General features: G+C 38.9%; 1 protein-coding gene across 1 annotated transcript in view; it reads right to left on the bottom strand.

Moving 5' to 3' along the window:
- Positions 1-19,832, bottom strand: part of LOC124775682 — a 155,573-nt gene that overhangs the window by 123,895 nt on the left and 11,846 nt on the right. Inside the window, exon 2 of the mRNA XM_047250514.1 lies at positions 1,468-1,603. Coding sequence (XP_047106470.1) covers positions 1,468-1,603 — 136 coding nt within the window. The remainder of the gene's footprint in view (positions 1-1,467; positions 1,604-19,832) is intronic.

Raw genomic sequence — 19,832 nt, 5'->3', positions numbered from 1 at the left:
TGAAGTAAATGAAAAGAAAAAAGAAGATCATAGAGAGGAATTGCACTCCAACTAAAAAAATTGGGAATTGCAAATCTGTAAACCACAGTATCACAGTAATTACCTGATGTTCCTTCCCCTCTGAACTTTTGTCAGATACAGCAGACAACATCCCAACCTTCAGAAATATATGTCCCGTTTTATATCACCAATATACATATTTATTTACATAGCAATATACCTCAGAAAAGTTTGGTATAGGAACTTTGTTAATAATGGTGAATGTCAGAAGTGAAAAATTACTCAAATAAATTGAAATTTACTCTGACAAAATGCAGTAAACACTAGCTCATAAAATTAATAAAGTAAGTCTAAAGAAACTGAAGAAATTCCCAAAGTATTTTTTTTTTTTTTTTTTTTTTTTTACAGAAATTGTTAAACATTCACTTACTATTAGTTAATTTATAATGAATCAAGACAATAATAGCACATAATGCTATAGAACATAATACATAGTACTACAATCACTTTTACCATGATTAATGTTCTGACCTGACATTTTGAAGAATTCTTGATCAGACTACAAGACTATAAATTGGCTGGATGTTTTCTTTTGGCTTATCACTTATAAGCTGCCTCTACTGAACCATCCTAGCAGTAGTCCTACAGCAGTCTGCCAAACTAGCAGGAGGTGAGTTCCCTGCATACTTCTTGTCCATAACTGCAATAGCCTGATGAAATAACTCACCATGTTCATCAGAAACTCCTCCACAGTTTCCAGGGAAGAAGTCGAAATGCACGTGAAGGCAGTATAATTCAGAAACATGACACAGCCAACCTTCACATAAATAACAGTTCATTCAAAAGCTTGTTATCAATTTGTGTTCTCTATTCCATAAGAAATTGAAGCAAACATTTTTTTTATAGTTTTTCCCAGACAGCCTCTCATAACCATGCAATAGTTCATCAAATATCTTGTGTTTCAAAAGCTCTCAGTTATGTGGACCAACAATGACACTCTATTTGTCTTATGTTCATCATCATGGGAACTTTTCCCTCAAGTGTTTAGAGGCCTGACCTTCATGATTCATTTTCTTTACAAAATATTTCATAAATTATGTAAAAAATATTAACAAAACATAAAGGTAAACTATGGACACTATCACTTGCAATACTAACTGAAGTAAGACACTCAGGCAAAAATTTTCTTCTATTCTTCTTAATGGATAAAAACCTGAGTTAGTTTCAATTTTATTTGTGATATTTGTTATCAGTAGAATGCAACCAATAAGAATTACTTAGTTTCATGCAACTGACATTTACATTGCTGCACAGTCTTAATCACACATTAGTGGTTGCTTTCACTCATTTTATTTTGTTGATTTTACTCTCAAATTTCTATTTTTGTAATGTTGTTAAAATACAATGTTCAAGAAGATTAGGAATGTAAAAATTTATCTCACTTACGGCATTAATCTCATTACATACTTGTCAACAGCTCTTAAAACTGTAATAGGATGTTTCTCCAATTGAAGGATTTTCTTTAATTCCATAGCATTTGTGGTTCGTTCCTCTGAATAAGAAGACTCTGAACATTCTGCATCAGTCCATATAATGACAGCTCCTGTGAAAAAAGGATGTTTCTCATTTATTTTTATTTATTTATTTATTTATTTAGCATCCATGTCATTGTACAAACGATATTGGACTTGTCATACATAGAAATTAACAATATAGAATACAAAATGAAATTGTCTACAATTGGATTTGTCATATACAGAAATTAAAATATAGAATGTACAAAATGAAATTGTCTATAATAAATGACAGCAAACTTACAGTTTCTTTCCACATAAATGGTTTATAGTAATTTGTTTCTCAGTAACAATAGATTACTAGTACTATAGATGGCAAAGTATAATAAAAGCTGAAACAAATGAAGATAGAAAATTTTACAGGTTAGTTTGTGAAGTCAGTTTCTTGGTCTTTGAGATATTCATTTATTGAGTAGCAACATTTACCAATTAAAAATTTTCTAAGTTCCAATTTAAAATTTGTATAGTCCTTTAAATCTTTAATGTACTGAGGCAGTGCATTGCAGAGCTTAATGCCCATGTGGCTTATATGCTTCTGAGTTTGTGTTCTTCTTACTTGTTCCATGTCATTCTTGTTTCTTGTGTTATAGTTATGACAGTCTGCATTTGTGTGGAGATTGCTTAGATTAGCTTTGATTAAGAGTACACATTCAAGTATATAGACTGATGGCAGAGTAAGTATTCCTAACTTTTTGAAAAGAGGTCTGCAGTGAGCTTATGTCAGACTGTGGGTAATTATTCAAACAGCCCATTTCTGTAAAATAAAAATGTCTTTCAAATTAGATTTTGAGCTGGCCCAGAACACTATTCCAAATGAGGCAACAGAATGAAAGTACCCAAAGTATGCCATTCTAATGCCTTCTAGAGTGCAAACATTTGCAATAACTCTGAGTGCAAAGCAGGCTCAGTTAAGTCTGTGTGTAAGAAATTTTACATGGTGTTTCCAATTCATAGCTTCATCTATATGCATCCCTAACACTTTTGTAAAATGCACTCTTTCTATTAGTCTGTCATCAAGTTCTAGATTAATGTCTTCATCAGAAATCATTTTACCAAACTGTATGTAATTTGTTTTCTTTGCGCTGAGTGTAAGTTTATTTGCATTGAACCAAGTCTCAATACTTTTTAGGATTTTGTCAGTAGTTGACTGTAACGAGTTTTTACAGTTGCTCACTATCAGACTTGTGTCATTTGCATATAGTACAATTTTGGCTGTATCATATTGTAACTGTAAATCATTGTCATATATGAGAAAGAGTAGTGGCCCTAAGATGCTGCCCTGGGGTACTCCTAAAGAAACTTCTTTTGCTTCTGAAACTAACTTTATTTTTTGATTTGAATTTACATTGGTGAGCTCTACAATCTGAGATCTGTTTTTGAGATATGATTCAAACCACATTTTAACTCTTCCTCTAATACCTACTGTTTCCAGCTTATCAAGGAGGATTTCATGGCAGACCATATCAAAAGCTGTCGATAGATCTAAATTGATTCCTACTACACTTTTGTTTTTCTCCAAATTTTTAATTATTTCTTGGGTGTAGTCTATGACTGCAGGTTCTGTTCTCCGTTTTACTAAAAAACTATGTTAATTACTATTCCAAAGTTTATTATTGTCTAGGTAACTAGTGACTCTCAATTTCATCAGTTTCTCTAATATTTTGGAGGAAGCAAGAAGAAGTGATATGGGATGATAGTTTTCTATTTTATGTCTGTCTCCATTTTTAAATAGTGGCCTCCCGTTGCAGATGATTAGTATGGACATTCTCAGTTTCTGAGGAAACACACCATCAGTAAAGGATAAATTTGCAATATGTGCTAAAGGTTTTGCAATCTGCACTGCAGTCCTTATTATGATTGAAACTGGAACTTCATCAGCACCTGCTGCCATTTTTGTTTTTAAGCTTCTAATCACTCTGATTACTTCCTGTTCATTTGTTGAAGGAATATTCATGCTGCAGGCAACCTTTGGAGCATGTATTATTTTTGTTTTCCTAAGTTTAAGTTTAGTGAATGTGGTATATTTAAAAAATAGTTATTCATATAGTTTGCCATTTCCTTCTTTTCTATATTGCAATTTTCACTGCTTTTGAGTATTATTTCTTCCTATTCTCCGAAGGTAGTAGTTTCATTCCTTACAATGTCCCACATAGTTTATGGTTTGTTGTCTTGAGTTACTGATTAAATTGTCATTATATAGCAACTTTGCCTTCGCTATTGCCTTTTGGTATATTTTTCTGTATGTTTTTACATATTCTACAAACTGTGGATCTGAGCAAGTTTTAATTTCTTGGTTCAGTCTTTTCATGGTTACACTGGAAGTCCTAATGCCTGTAGTTATCCAAGGTTTGTGTGCTTTTTGTTAAGAAGACTTGGACCTCACTAACTTCTTAGGGAAACACATTTCAAATTGTGACATGAATATAGAAAAAAAGGTATAATATGCATTATTTGCACTTAATTCTGAGCTCACATCTGTCCAACTTTCATTGGTTAGACAGTTAACAAAATGTGTGCAGTTTTCTTTAGAAAAAATTCTTTTATAAGTGTGGCTAGATGTTTTTTTTCACATGCATTGGGGGAATGGTAAGCACAATAGCATTGTGATCAGATAAACCAAGGTCAGTGTTATTTACCTCCACTTCATTGGAATCTATGTTTAAGAATACACTCCTGGAAATTGAAATAAGAACACCGTGAATTCATTGTCCCAGGAAGGGGAAACTTTATTGACACATTCCTGGGGTCAGATACATCACATGATCACACTGACAGAACCACAGGCACATAGACACAGGCAACAGAGCATACACAATGTCGGCACTAGTACAGTGTATATCCACCTTTCGCAGCAATGCAGGCTGCTATTCTCCCATGGAGACGATCGTAGAGATGCTGGATGTAGTCCTGTGGAACGGCTTGCCGTGCCATTTCCACCTGGCGCCTCAGTTGGACCAGCGTTCGTGCTGGACGTGCAGACCGCGTGAGACGACGCTTCATCCAGTCCCAAACATGCTCAATGGGGGACAGATCCGGAGATCTTGCTGGCCAGGGTAGTTGACTTGCACCTTCTAGAGCACGTTGGGTGGCACGGGATACATGCGGACGTGCATTGTCCTGTTGGAACAGCAAGTTCCCTTGCCGGTCTAGGAATGGTAGAACGATGGGTTCGATGACGGTTTGGATGTACCGTGCACTATTCAGTGTCCCCTCGACGATCACCAGTGGTGTACGGCCAGTGTAGGAGATCGCTCCCCACACCATGATGCCGGGTGTTGGCCCTGTGTGCCTCGGTCGTATGCAGTCCTGATTGTGGCGCTCACCTGCACGGCGCCAAACACGCATACGACCATCATTGGCACCAAGGCAGAAGCGACTCTCATCGCTGAAGACGACACGTCTCCATTCGTCCCTCCATTCACGCCTGTCGCAACACCACTGGAGGCGGGCTGCACGATGTTGGGGCGTGAGCGGAAGACGGCCTAACGGTGTGCGGGACTGTAGCCCAGCTTCATGGAGACGGTTGCGAATGGTCCTCGCCGATACCCCAGGAGCAACAGTGTCCCTAATTTGCTGGGAAGTGGCAGTGCGGTCCCCTACGGCACTGCGTAGGATCCTACGGTCTTGGCGTGCATCCGTGCGTCGCTGCGGTCCGGTCCCAGGTCGACGGGCACGTGCACCTTCCGCCGACCACTGGCGACAACATCCATGTACTGTGGAGACCTCACGCCCCACGTGTTGAGCAATTCGGCGGTACGTCCACCCGGCCTCCCGCATGCCCACTATACGCCCTCGCTCAAAGTCCGTCAACTGCACATACGGTTCACGTCCACGCTGTCGCGGCATGCTACCAGTGTTAAAGACTGCGATGGAGCTCCGTATGCCACGGCAAACTGGCTGACACTGACGGCGGCGGTGCACAAATGCTGCGCAGCTAGCGCCATTCGACGGCCAACACCGCGGTTCCTGGTGTGTCCGCTGTGCCGTGCGTGTGATCATTGCTTGTACAGCCCTCTCGCAGTGTCCGGAGCAAGTATGGTGGGTCTGACACACCGGTGTCAATGTGTTCTTTTTTCCATTTCCAGGAGTGTATATTATCTATGATGGTCTGTGATGTGTGTGTTATTCGGGTAGGACCTATTACATGGGGTAACATGTTAAAACTCTGTAAAATATTCAGAAATTTATCTTTTAACTGTATTACTGCACATAAGATTTATGTTAAAATCCCCACAAAGAAGCACGGTAGCTTTTTCATTGTACCCAATGTTCAACATAATTTCTAGTTTTGAAAAAAATTTATCTACATCTCCACATGGTGCTCTCTACACAATCATTACTATCATTTTCCTTTGCTTACCATACAACTCAACAGCAGCTGCTTCAAAATGCTTTTCTACACTTAACTGATATAATACTGTATATGTATCCTTAAATTGCAGGCTAAAACCATATATTGAAATAAGTATACAATGACAGTGACATTCATGATAAAAAGAAGAATTCATACATGAGGTACAATGACAGAATATACACATGGGATAGAAAAATGAAATAAGATGAAAATAAAAAGTGGGGTTAAAATGAAAAAAATATATAAATTAGCAGAGATAATACAAATACTCTATAAAAATTTTAAATGTAACTATTGAACATTAATATGATAAAGAAATATTAAATCACAAATTAATGAGAGGGTGAATTGGTATCAAAAGAACACACATAGATATATCTCCCTAAATTCAAACTTTTAAATACAACAGATGAAAAGATAGGGCACTAATACAGAGGTTGAAGGAGGTGAAAAATTGTTCTCAGCAGCAATAAGGATACAAAGAATGTGATTATCTCATTACAGATGTCATGGCACAAGCCTAACACAAGAAATCTTATTACTGTACGCAGCCACTTGCTGTAGTGTGCTAGCATGATGTCGTACCATGGCACCTACTTAGGCACCACAGTCCACCTTTCTGTCAGTGACCAGATGGTCACTGAAGCAAGGACGCTTAGGCACGTGGTGTATGTGAGGGATGTGGAGCCACACAATAAACCTACTTTTGCCCATATAAATATTAGCCATATGACCAAGCTGGTCACTGAATCATTGAGTCACTGAGTCAGCAACTGCTTAGTGTTGGCATCCACTATGAGGGGAGCCTTGAAGATCTGACTAGTGATTTAATCAGATAGGCTTTGAGGCATAGTGAGTTTTATTTTGAAGTAGTACACCATCCTGTGAAAATACGTTGCAGTGCGAATGAATTAAATCACGAAGTATTGATGATGGAACATGTTGGTATTCTTGCAGAGGAGTGGGGAAAAGCTTAGACTGTAGACCAGGGCTGTCAGCAGAGTATGAAAGTGCAGTTCAGCACTAAAGAGGGAAAATTATACAAAGTGTGAACAATGCATACTGGTGCCGACAGGTTTATGAAACAAAATGTTGTGGCAGGTTATTTCTTAACAGGGCAGGTGTTGAACTATTGAGTGACATATTATGGAAAATTATTGGTAGAGAAGGCACCAGAAAGACTACGTGAAAAACTATATACCCAGATGATTAGTATGGACATTCTCAGACCATTTGCAAAGACACAGGTGGGGAATTGATTGTATTACCTGTAATTTTCCACTTCTTGAGTTATTTGGCTATCAGTGCTGTGCCAAAGCAGCAGGCAGAGACAACAGCTGAAGCAATGGTGAACCACTGAATTTTAAACTTTGGGATATCAAAGAACATGATAACTGCTTTAGTGCTCAATCTTGAAAATGGTTTGAAGCTGTATGCCATTCCCCTCCTCTCTCTGCATTCCTCTTCATTCCTGCAAATGAAGCATATCTCATATCATTCATAATCTGCTACATGAATGAAATCTTTGGTCATCTCTAGCAATTCTTTCCTTCAATAGCTCCTTCTGCAATTGTTCCAGTTACGTTACTGTGTCTTAAAAATGGGTCCCACATGTTTATCTGTTCTTGTTTGGATGTGCCTCCAGAGGGATCTGGTTTCCTGTCCTTTTCTCAGTGCCTCTTAATTAGTAATTCAGTCTCTCCAGCTGATCTTCATCATCTTTCTGTAGCACCAAATCTCCGGGGCTCGTAGCCATCTTCTTACTTGTTTTTCTACTGACTAAGTTTCACACTCATAGAGAGCCACACTATCAACAAATGCTTTCATGATCCATTTCCGTATTTCCAGTCTGATGTTCTATGAGGTAAGTAAGTTCTTTGTCAAATTAAATGCAATTTTGGCATTCTCTATTCTGTTGACAATTTCTTTCCAACTTCTATCATCCACTGTGATCCTTTTACCTACAAAGCTAAATTCCCCTATCACTCTTGACTCCTCTTTTCTAATTCTTATTCTTAGACACCCATATTCTTCTTCACCACTGCATATCACCCCACTTTAGTCTTCCACTTGTTTATTCTCATCCCATGCTGATTACATAAAATCCTTTCCACTGTGCTGAGGACCTTCTCTAGATCTTCTTTCTTCTCCATGACCACAGTAATATCATCTGAATAATGCAGCACATCTATCTTCTGCCCATTTGTCTATTTATTTTGATCCTGAGCCCAGTAGTTCCATGAACTTGGCTTTTAGCTTCCTGGGTGTAAGCACTGAATATATGAGGAGAAAGCATATCCTTGCCTTATGGATTGTCTAATTTTTGCTTCTTGTTCCCAATGAAAATTCCCAATAACTGACCAGAGTATCTGTTTCACACCAGAGCTAATAGAACAGTGATATAGACTTTGCAGATTCAGAAATTATGAACGAGTGCATTACATTCACAAGCAAGTGGAAGTCATAATGTGTGCACAAAATGATAGGGAAAACGCTAAATTATTAAGTAAATAGGCACATAATGACTGGGACACTATATTACCATATGTTGTAGCAAGCTATAACTCACAGAAGCATAAAAGTATGAGGTTTTCACTGTATGAGGATATTTAAGATAAGAGGATGCCTTCCCCTTCCAAATTGTGTAAACCACCCCCTTGTGTAGATATATCAGCTGCAGGCAATTTTGCTAAGAAACTGAGTGGCATACAGTACTAGGTTAAGAAAGCAAATACAACAGCCCCAGGAATAACAGAAAGGAACACAAAATGAGGAAATCTGTTATGTGATACCAGTGGCCTTATCAGACAATGACCTCACTGGTTAATGTAAAGTTAACGTACCACCTTGGAACATGTGGTATGAGCCTACAGATTTAAGGGTGCCCCAGAAACCCTCACTCAGTTACCAGCAGGTTCCTCAAAAGAGTGAAGGGAAGTGTGAGAGAAGAGAGGTAGGACCCAGAGAAATGAATAAGTTACCTGAGTTTCTCTTGCTTATGCTTATGCCCTAAAGTCATGAGGTGGTCTGGCAACTAAGCGGGCATTTCCTCTTCCCACATGGTGCAATACTTATGCAAAATTTGTCTGCATATTTTAATAGTTATTGGGGATATGCATGTGTATATGTTATGATTACATTTATGCTTGTTTACATTAATCCTTGGAGCACTGCAGACATGAAATCTCATCATGCTTCACCTTTCTGCAGGGGCTGTGGACATCATTAGCTGCTGGAATGGTATTTCCCACGGGCGCTGCAGATGGCTTTCAACGTCATGGCCTGGCTGGTACCTGAGTCCTAATGATGGCTTTTACTGTCAGCCATTTCTGCTACCTGTGGTCCCATAAACGTCTATAGCCACTCAGCGATATTTCCGTCGGATTTCAGAGTTGCTGTTTGGCATTCATGCTGGCTCGTTCATGTGATCATTACCATTCTGCTTATGTGATGTCGTTTAGCTCTCCACTCATTCACCAGGATTTTTACAGTGCTATCACATTTGAGTACCAGAAACAAATGGCACATCGGCGTGATTGCACTGATGAACAGATGTTGGAGATACTCACAAGGAGTGACATTGACAGAGTGTGTGGCATCTTCAAGGACTGTAGTGATGATAATGATCCTTCAGAAGAATTTCGTAGTAATACGCATTCACATACTTCACGTAGTAGAGCTCACCAGGATAGGTCTTCTTCAAATTCTAAAAGTGAAGGTGAATCGATCCGTAAAAGACCATGCCTTAATAATAAATTTAACTGGTAAAAGCGTGATTTTAGTTCAGCACTGCATGCATTTGATGACTCATCTTCAGGACATAATTGCCAACTAGCATCTGATTCAAGCTTTCTATCCTTTTTAATGCTATTTCAATCAGAAAATCTGTAAAATCAGTTTGTTTCAAGTGCTAAAAATTTCATCACTTTTGCCATGGCAGATATGTTGGAATCAGTTCATTCTAGACTGTCTACCTGGAAAGATACTGGTTTTGAGGAACTGTATTGCTTCATTGGCATTTGGCTTCTTGGAGCCCATGTTTGAAAGTTGATAATAAGGGAATGTTTGTCCAGAGATTTACTTCCGAGCACTCCAATTTTCAGTGAAGCTATATCCTATGACCATTTTATGTTACTTCCAAGAATGTTGCATTTTAGTGACAATTCTGCCAATCATGGAGATGACAGTTTCTTTGAAATTAGGAAAATAATTGATACAGTTTGTATGGTGTTCCACAGTGCATCTAATCCATACAAAAATCTTTGTGTCAATAAATGCTTATTATTGTTCGAAGGTCACTTATCTCTTAAAACAATTCATTCCTCTGAAACAAAATAGATTTAGAATCTAGACATTTGTGTTGTGCAACTGTAAAACTGGATATGTCTTGAATTTTATTGTATATTCAGGCACAACAATAGAAACTTTAGTCAGTAATTTGAGGAAATCCGGCGATATAGCGGTAACACTAATGAAGCCATACTGTGAACGTCAACATACGCTGTAACTCGACAATTGGTATACAAGTCCAGACTTATTCCTATGGCTTCACAACCACAGAACAGCAGCGTGTCATACTGTAGGTGGCAACAGGCACAATTTGCTGAAGCTACAGAAGGAATTGAAATGAGGAGAAGCTGAATTTATGTCAGCTGACAGAATGCTTGCCATGAAGTGGTAGGACAAGAGAGAAGTGCTGATGTTGACTACCTGTAACAATGCATAAATGTTTGACACAGCAAAGAAGAACAGGAAGAATGGCAAGTAATTAATGAAGCTGCAGTGTGTTGTTGACTACAGTGCAAGTATGGTTCCTGTAGACCACTCTGACATGCTATTAGAAGCTCAGTTGGATCTGTGCATAAATCTGCTAAATGGTACATGTTGTGGACCTTTGTGGTTTGAGTGCTCACACTCTTCACAGATCGGTGACAGGGAGAAAAATACCCTTTGCAGATTTTTATTTATGCCTGGCATGAGAACTTGTGGAAAAATTTGCTACAGAATGGAGAAGAGATAGGAATGGAAGACACTCTGATGACGAGAATTCTCTGTGCTTCACTGGAAGGCAACTCTCAAATGACATTCCAAGTGACCAGTCCAAGTAACACACACTATGGCATAGATGTGCAGTCTGCTCGAAACAGAATGTGCACCGAGTAACAAAATATGAATGCAAAACATGCAACCTACCCCATGGTTGTACCTTGTTTTGAAACATACCACACAAAGAACAACTTTTAGCCAAGTTTCTACATCTGGAAGATGAAATTAAGCCCTTACTTCTGACAAAATTATTTAAAAATTACTAAAAAAACAAAAAAATGAAAAATAAATACAAAAACAAAACAAAATTTAATTCGACTTTGCCGATAGAAAGCCTGTATGAAAAGAAAGATGGGAAATATACCAGTGCAAAAAATAATAATAAATAAAAGTAAAAATAAAAACTGAGAATTACTGAGTTTTAAGAGCCTCTCCAGATGAAATACTGTACTGACAAACACCTTATGTATGAGCACATGAAACATCCAGTCTGTGCTGACAAACACAGACTGGTTGCTTCAAGCCCAAGACCATAATGAACAAAACAAACAGAGAATTACTCATATCAATCGTTTCAATCGTGCATAACAAAATTCATGAAAATCCCACACAAAAAAGCTTTTTCAGTATTTCCAGAATTTTACAATCAATTTCCTAGGAAGTTATTCCAAATTTTTCTTCCACACAAATCGTGCTTTAACAATTACACAAATGCAACAAAAAAATAATTGTCCACGTTGGATAAGTGATTTTTGAGTTTTAGTGAGACTAACGTACAAGAGTACATTTTTATATAGAGAGATGTTATGTGTGTTGTGTGATACGAGGGTCATCCACAAAGTAAGTTCCATTTCTACTTCTATCTGCGGCAGCACTACAATCATAGTTCTGAGCATGCAGTTACTCTGACTCAAGGAGACGTGTACACCATTTTCAGATCGCTGCTGCCGAAATGTGATTTGTAGTGCTTCTTCATAATGTCAGCCATAATTTAAAATGCCGCCATGTGTGAAATCAGATCTGTGATTCGTTTTCTAAATGCAAAGAAAGTTAAACCAATGGAAATTCATTGGCAAATCTGTGAGGTTTACAGACAAATTGATATGACTGATTCAATGGTAAAAAGATGGGTCAAACCGTTCAATTAAGGATGTGATCAAGTGCACAATGAAGAACGAAGTGGACACCCATCTGTGGTTACTGATGAACTGGTTCACACATCCTCCGTACAGCCCGGACCTTACTCCTAGTGACTTCCATTTCTTCTTACACCTAAAATCTGTCCTTGGTGGTCAACACTTCAATGACGATGATGAGCTGAAAGAACATGTTCTATGAAGAAGGCATACAAAAACTCATGCCATGCTATGACAAGTACCTACAAAATTTCAGAAGCTATTTAGAAAAGTAGTTTAACTGTTGTAGATTTTTGTACAATAAATATTTTTTCTGTATCTGTACACATTTGTTTTATATAATCAAATGGAACTTACTTTGTGGACATACCTCGTATATATATAAATGAATTTTAACTTCATTAGACAATGGTCAGTTGCACACGCTCACCCGTTTTTGAGGCACAAAAGGTTATTAGGAACTAAAGGTGACAATTAATTAGGTAATGTAGGAACTTTAGAATTTCCTTATTGAACTCTTCAATGGAAGTTATATACCATCATTTATTTCTACTGTATAATATAACAACTGCATCCCGTACAAAAAGAATTTGGAAACATTGGCTTTTTGGTTTTGAAGTTTTCCTGGGGATAATTTGTTGGGTTAATGAGCTCAAAATATTGTGATTAGCTTCGAAAGTGTGTCTCGTCATCTAGGCACTTCCCTCAAAAGTTGTTTGTAGATGAATTATTGTGGTAGTACAGATGAATGTCAATGTTTAGTTGTTATGGATTCTCCAGCCTTTACATCCCAAGCTGATTTATCAAGTATCAGTATGTCAAATAAAACTCAGATGTATACAGATACCTTATGATGATTCACTACAACTAATTGCGAATGAAAAAAGCCTTTGATGAGAAGCCACATGTTAGCAGCATAAGCAGTTTCAGTGTACATTATGTCTGTCAAGCAATTCATCTCCAGATTAAAAGCTATGCAATAAGTATCCAGATACACTGGGTTTATTTGTGACGTCGGTGATCACACTCAGACTTCCAGATGGTTGTGACTGCCCTGGTTCCAGAAATACTCAGCACAGGGCGAGGTTGACCAAGCAAAGAGGTCAGGTACAGACAGAAGCCTGCAGAGATGGCTACCAGCGCAGGTAAATGGATTAGGCGACCTCATGGGCACTCATGACACGGCCAGCCGGATGAGCAGCTGCAGCAGCTAAAGGGTTTAGAACTACTGATATTCAGATCATAGAAGGAATGGGATTTAGGCAAGAGTCTTGTAAATGAGCATAAAGGTGGCGTTTTCCTGCAGTAAAGTACGGATTTAGGTAGTATGAGCTGCCACCCAAAAGGTCTTGGAATACACCTACGAATAAACTTACACTTTACCTGGATCTTATTCATCACCATCACCTTGAAAATAGTCCCCTTTGAATGTATACACCAGTCTCAGTGGTTATTCCATGAACTAAAAGCTCCCTGGAATGGATTTGTGTTTCATCTCTGCAGCTAGGCAGACGTGCATATACGAAGCTCTCGCTAGGTTAAGTGGTTAATATTGAAATAAGAGCTAATTTAGTTAATATTACATTTACTAGTGTATATACTTCTTCTCTAGGCTATCTATTGAAGGTTTCACTTTTCTGACCGTATTTAGATCGAAAATTAAGTATTTCTTAAAAGGCCGGTAATCACTAGTTTTGTTTACATTTTTTAGGTTTAAATTTCGTGTGAGTGTAGATTTTCGTTTTTGACTAGAGTTCTCACTTCAAAGTCAAATTAACTCATGTTGGCCATACAGAATTTAGGTAGTTAAAACTTTCGGAAGTAAGTTTAAAAGTTTGTTTATGTTAGTGTTTATTTATGGATTAGTAGGCTACAGGTTACAAAACTTCTATGGTCTTGTGCCAACTTATTCTCTGCTTTTGTGTTAAGTTTGTCTACCAAACCATGTGTGACAAATATGGTGGTTGCTGTAGAAATTTGAAAGAGGGGGTGTTCTGTGTAGACTGTAAATTATGGTTTCATTGGAGCGAATGTAGAAGCGAGGAAACGAGGGCAGAAAATGAGGCTCTTCCATAACAGTATAGGTTATGTAGAAAGAATAGAAAACTTGCTGAACAGGAGGCAAAAATTTGTGCCCTTAAGGCTGAATTAGAAAACACGAACTTGGAATTATGTAGGTTAAGGGAGGAAAAAGAGACTGGAGACGAAAAAGGTAGCAAACAAAAAGCGAAAAAGGGAAACAGTAGAAAAAACTCCAGAAATTCAATTAGTAACTCAGTTTGGCTTGCTATCTGAAGTGGAGGCAGGGCCTCATTCAGATGTAGCTGAAAGTAGGTTGAAGCAGAATATTAGCTGAAAGAAAAAAGACGGATTGGGATCAAACCAGAATAGGAAAAGAAGAATTTTGCTTATAGGCAGCAGTCATGGGAGGGGTGTGGGCCAGCAGGTTCAGGAGAAATTAGGTGCAGCGTACCAGGTCACAAGTTTTGTGAAACCAAGTGCTAGCCTTAGCTGGGTGACAGAAAACTTAGGTCAGCTATGCAGGGACTTTGAGAAGGAAGATCAGGTAATTATAGTTGGGGGAGCAGGAAACAGCCTGGCTATGAATCCAAGATACAGTATTAGGAGTAACATGGATAAAATAGGAGAGAAACTTAGCACACAAATGTGGGGTTTGTGAAGATCTTTCAGTGCCATGATCAGCCCTGGGTAAACACTGCTGTAAGGTATGTTAACACTGAGCTGAACAGGATGCCCCAGACACCGGCAAAATCTCACATAAGTGTTATTACAGTAAATGATATTGGTAAGTGGAGACACACTACACATGGCCTGCACCTGAAGAGGATGGGGAAAAATAAGTTAGCTTCTCTATTAGCAGAAACTGTAAGGGGGTCCACAGCGACACAAGGGGTGATCACTGTGGTTAATGGGTCCAGGTAGACAGGATTTTTAGGTTAATGCCAAAGTCCAGACAGATGACAATCAAGATAAATAGAATAAAAGAAACTTCTTGTACAGTATATACAGGTAAAGCTAAGGGCAGTATCAACTTGCTTCATTGAAATACCAGTGGAATAAAAAATAAAGTAGATGAGCTATTAGTGTGTTTCGATGATCTCAAAAATAAGAATGAGATTGATATACTCTGTCTGTCTGAACACCATGTAACTGTGGGCATGGTTAGTGTCAGTATAAGTGGTGTAATTTAGCATCTTACTCTTGTAGATCTAGGATGGATGAAGAAGGAGTTGCATTTTTCAGAAAACGAGGGTATAAATGCAAAACTGTAGAAGTATGCAAATTTTGTATTGATCAGCACTTTGAGGTTTGTGCATGTGAACTTCAGCTAGATAATGTAGTATTGGTATTAGCAACAGTGTACAGGTCCCCATTAGGAGACTGGGTGCTGTTCATAAAAAAGTTTGACTCCATATTACGCTGTCTGTCAGACAAACAGAAGAAGTTAGTAATCTGTGGTGATTTCAATGTAAACTTTTTAAGTAATTCTGATAGGAAAAGTGAATTAGAAGTGTTATTTACAACATATAACTTACAATCAGTGTTCAGTTTCCCTACACGTATAGCTCAAGACAGTAGCATGCTAATAGATAATGTATTTGTACAGAAAGGGGATGTAAAACAAACACATGCTTTTCCTGTGGTAAATTGATTGTCAGACCATGATACACAACTGATTAACTTACAGAACCTAACAGGGTGTACAGTTCAGAAACTATTAAGTAAAAGTGTGAGGGTGCTGAACCTGGTATCTTTAGAGCACTTCAGAGAAAGCTTAAGAAATGTTCATTGGGGAGATGTATATAATTAACCAAATGCTAATGATAAGTGCAACATATTTCTTGATAAATTTATATCCCTTTTTGAACATTGTTTCCCAAAGAGAATTACTAAATGTAAAACCATACACTTTTCAAAGAAACCTTGGATTACTACAGGTATTAAAATGTATGAGACAGTAAGAAATAGAAAAAATCCAGAAGTAGTTTTACACTATAAAAATTATGTAACATACTGAGAAAATTTGTAAGGAAATCAAGAAATATGTATGTTAGTGAAGAAATTAACTACTCGTACAATAAAGTAAAATCAATATGGAATGTTGTTAGAAGGGAGAGAGGAAAAGCAACCACTGGGGTAGGTAGCATTACTATTAAAGAAAACGAGACCATCCTAACCAACAGCACACAAGTAGCTAATGTATTTAACAACCATTTCTTAAGTCTAGGAGAAAAAATTGGTGAGAACAGTTCAAAAGAAAAAGCCAGGCAGTACATGGAAGAGTCTGTTTTGAAAAAATTTAGTCAGATTAAATTTCACCTAACAACCTCTTGTGAAATAAGTAAAGTTATTAAATCTCAAAAAAAAAAAAAAAATGTTCTGTTGGAGTAGACGACATCTCTAATAAGATATTAAAACAATGTGGAGCAATTACAGCTGAAGTTCTGAGTCACATATGTAATGCATCGCTAACTCAAGACAGGTTAAAATATGTCATTGTCAGGCATTTCTACGAAAAGGGACACACCACAGATGTCAATAATTATTGGCCAGTATCCTTGCTTACAGAATTTTCAAAAATCTTCCAGAAAGTAATGTACTCAAGAGTGGTTAGCTATCTCAACAGTAATGCGATACTTAGTAAATCACAGTTTGGATTTCAAAAATGCTGTTCCACTGAGACAGCAATATACAATGTCACTGTCCACATAATAGAGTCTTTAAATAGTAAAACGTCACCAATAGGAATTTTCTGTGACTTGTCCAAAGCATTTGATTGTGTGAGCCATGACATTATGTTACAGAAATTACAATTCTATGGTATAAATGGAATAGCATATGAGTGGTTTAAGTAATATTTACAGAACAGAAAGCAAAAAGTTTCCCTATATGGGTCAAGTGATTTAAATAAGTTTGCCACTTCATCTAACTGGAGTGAAATTACATTAGGTGTTCTACAGGTTTGAATCATTGGTCCCCTTCTGTTCTTGACATATGTGAGCGACCTCCCTTCCTATCTGAAACAGGAAGCTGAACTGACACTGTTTGCTGACGATACAAGCATCATTATTAATCCAGTAAAAGAAACTCCAATTGAAAATGATACAAATAAGGCCTTTGGAAAAGTCATTAACTGGTTTTCTGCAAATGGGCTTGCTCTAAACTCCAGTACATCCAATTTTCTTCTTCAAAAAGTACTGTTTCTTCAATAAATATAACACATCAACAGAAGTCAGTAGAGAGGGTAGAGCATACCAAGTTTTTGGGTGTACATATATACACTCCTGGAAATTGAAATAAGAACACCGTGAATTCATTGTCCCAGGAAGGGGAAACTTTATTGACACATTCCTGGGGTCAGATACATCACATGATCACACTGACAGAACCACAGGCACACAGACACAGGCAACAGAGCATGCACAATGTCGGCACTAGTACAGTGTATATCCACCTTTCGCAGCAATACAGGCTGCTATTCTCCCATGGAGACGATCGTAGAGATGCTGGATGTAGTCCTGTGGAACGGCTTGCCATGCCATTTCCACCTGGCGCCTCAGTTGGACCAGCGTTCGTGCTGGACGTGCAGACCGCGTGAGACGACGCTTCATCCAGTCCCAAACATGCTCAATGGGGGACAGATCCGGAGATCTTGCTGGCCAGGGTAGTTGACTTACACCTTCTAGAGCACGTTGGGTGGCACGGGATACATGCGGACGTGCATTGTCCTGTTGGAACAGCAAGTTCCCTTGCCGGTCTAGGAATGGTAGAACGATGGGTTCGATGACGGTTTGGATGTACCGTGCACTATTCAGTGTCCCCTCGACGATGACCAGTGGTGTACAGCCAGTGTAGGAGATCGCTCCCCACACCATGATGCCGGGTGTTGGCCCTGTGTGCCTCGGTCGTATGCAGTCCTGATTGTGGCGCTCACCTGCACGGTGCCAAACACGCATACGACCATCATTGGCACCAAGGCAGAAGCGACTCTCATCACTGAAGACGACCTGTCTCCATTCGTCCCTCCATTCATGCCTGTCGCGACACCACTGGAGGCGGGCTGCACGATGTTGGGGCGTGAGCGGAAGACGGCCTAACGGTGTGCGGGACCGTAGCCCAGCTTCATGGAGACGGTTGCGAATGGTCCTCGCCGATACCCCAGGAGTAACAGTGTCCCTAATTTGCTGGGAAGTGGCGGTGCGGTCCCCTACGGCACTGCGTAGGATCCTACGGTCTTGGCGTGCATCCGTGCGTCGCTGCGGTCCGGTCCCAGGTTGACAGGCACGTGCACCTTCCGCCGACCACTGGCGACAACATCGATGTACTGTGGAGACCTCACGCCCCACGTGTTGAGCAATTCGGCGGTATGTCCACCCGGCCTCCCGCATGCCCACTATACGCCCTTGCTCAAAGTCCGTCAACTGCACATACGGTTCATGTCCACGCTGTCGCGGCATGCTACCAGTGTTAAAGACTGCGATGGAGCTCCGTATGCCACAGCAAACTGGCTGACACTGACGGCGGCGGTGCACAAATGCTGCGCAGCTAGCGCCATTCGACGGCCAACACCGCGGTTCCTGGTGTGTCCGCTGTGCCGTGCGTGTGATCATTGCTTGTACAGCCCTCTTGCAGTGTCCGGAGCAAGTATGGTGGGTCTGACACACCGGTGTCAATGTGTTCTTTTTTCCATTTCCAGGAGTGTATGAGAATCTTAATTGAAAAATTCATATTTTGGATCTTCTAAAGCAAATGTGTTCAGCAACTTTTGCAAACAGAACAATTGCCAATTTTGAGGATACAGAAATTAGTAAGCTAACATACTTTGCATCCTTCACTCTCTGATGTCATACAGAATAATATTTTGAGGTAACTCAACATTTAGACAAAAAGTATTCACTGCTCAAAAGAAAGTGGTTAGAATGAATTTTTAAAAGACTGGGAATTCTTACAACAGCCTCACAGTACATTTACTCACTAATGAAATTTGTTCTCAACAACATGAACCAGTTTAAAAACAACAGTGACATTGATGATTATAATAGCAGAAAAAAGAAAGACTTACACTATCCTTGACTCAACCTATCTTTGGCACAGAAAGGGGTAAAATATGCTGCTATAAAAATTTTCGTCAAATTACCAGATGAAATAAAATGTCTGACAGACGTCAGTAATAGCTTCAAAAATAAATTGGAATCATATCTCTTTGACAACTCCTTCTATACAATAGATGAATTCTTGAATAGGAATAAATAAATCTATAAATTTAGTATATGCATGATGTGCCATTTAAGGGACTGGGGTAAATAATAGAAATATTAATTTTTAACTTTATATTTTAAATCTTGTTTCAGATGTGCATTTCTTGTGCACTTGACACATTCCACATCGTACTGGCTACCATACCATGTGATAGATCAATGGAACACGCAATCAACTAACTAACTAACTTTGGTCCCTATTTTCAACTACCTCACACCATTGCTGGAACAATACCCTTAAACACTACCTATTACTTGCTCTACCTATCAAATATTCCCTTTGCAGTTCTCCCTACAAAGAACCTGGCCTATCTGAATGCCACCCCGGTCTCAACATTTCTCACCTACTTAGACCCCAGCCACACAGAATGGTCAGATTTTGATGAAGCAAGAATCAGCGAAGACTTATCAGTTGTGGAAACTTCATGCCAGTTACAGTCAT

Source organism: Schistocerca piceifrons, chromosome 1, assembly GCF_021461385.2.
Source record: "Schistocerca piceifrons isolate TAMUIC-IGC-003096 chromosome 1, iqSchPice1.1, whole genome shotgun sequence".
NCBI classification, from domain to species: Eukaryota; Metazoa; Arthropoda; class Insecta; order Orthoptera; family Acrididae; genus Schistocerca; species Schistocerca piceifrons.
The sequence above is the reverse complement of the archived record's forward strand: the minus strand, read 5'-3'. Positions and strand labels throughout refer to the sequence as shown.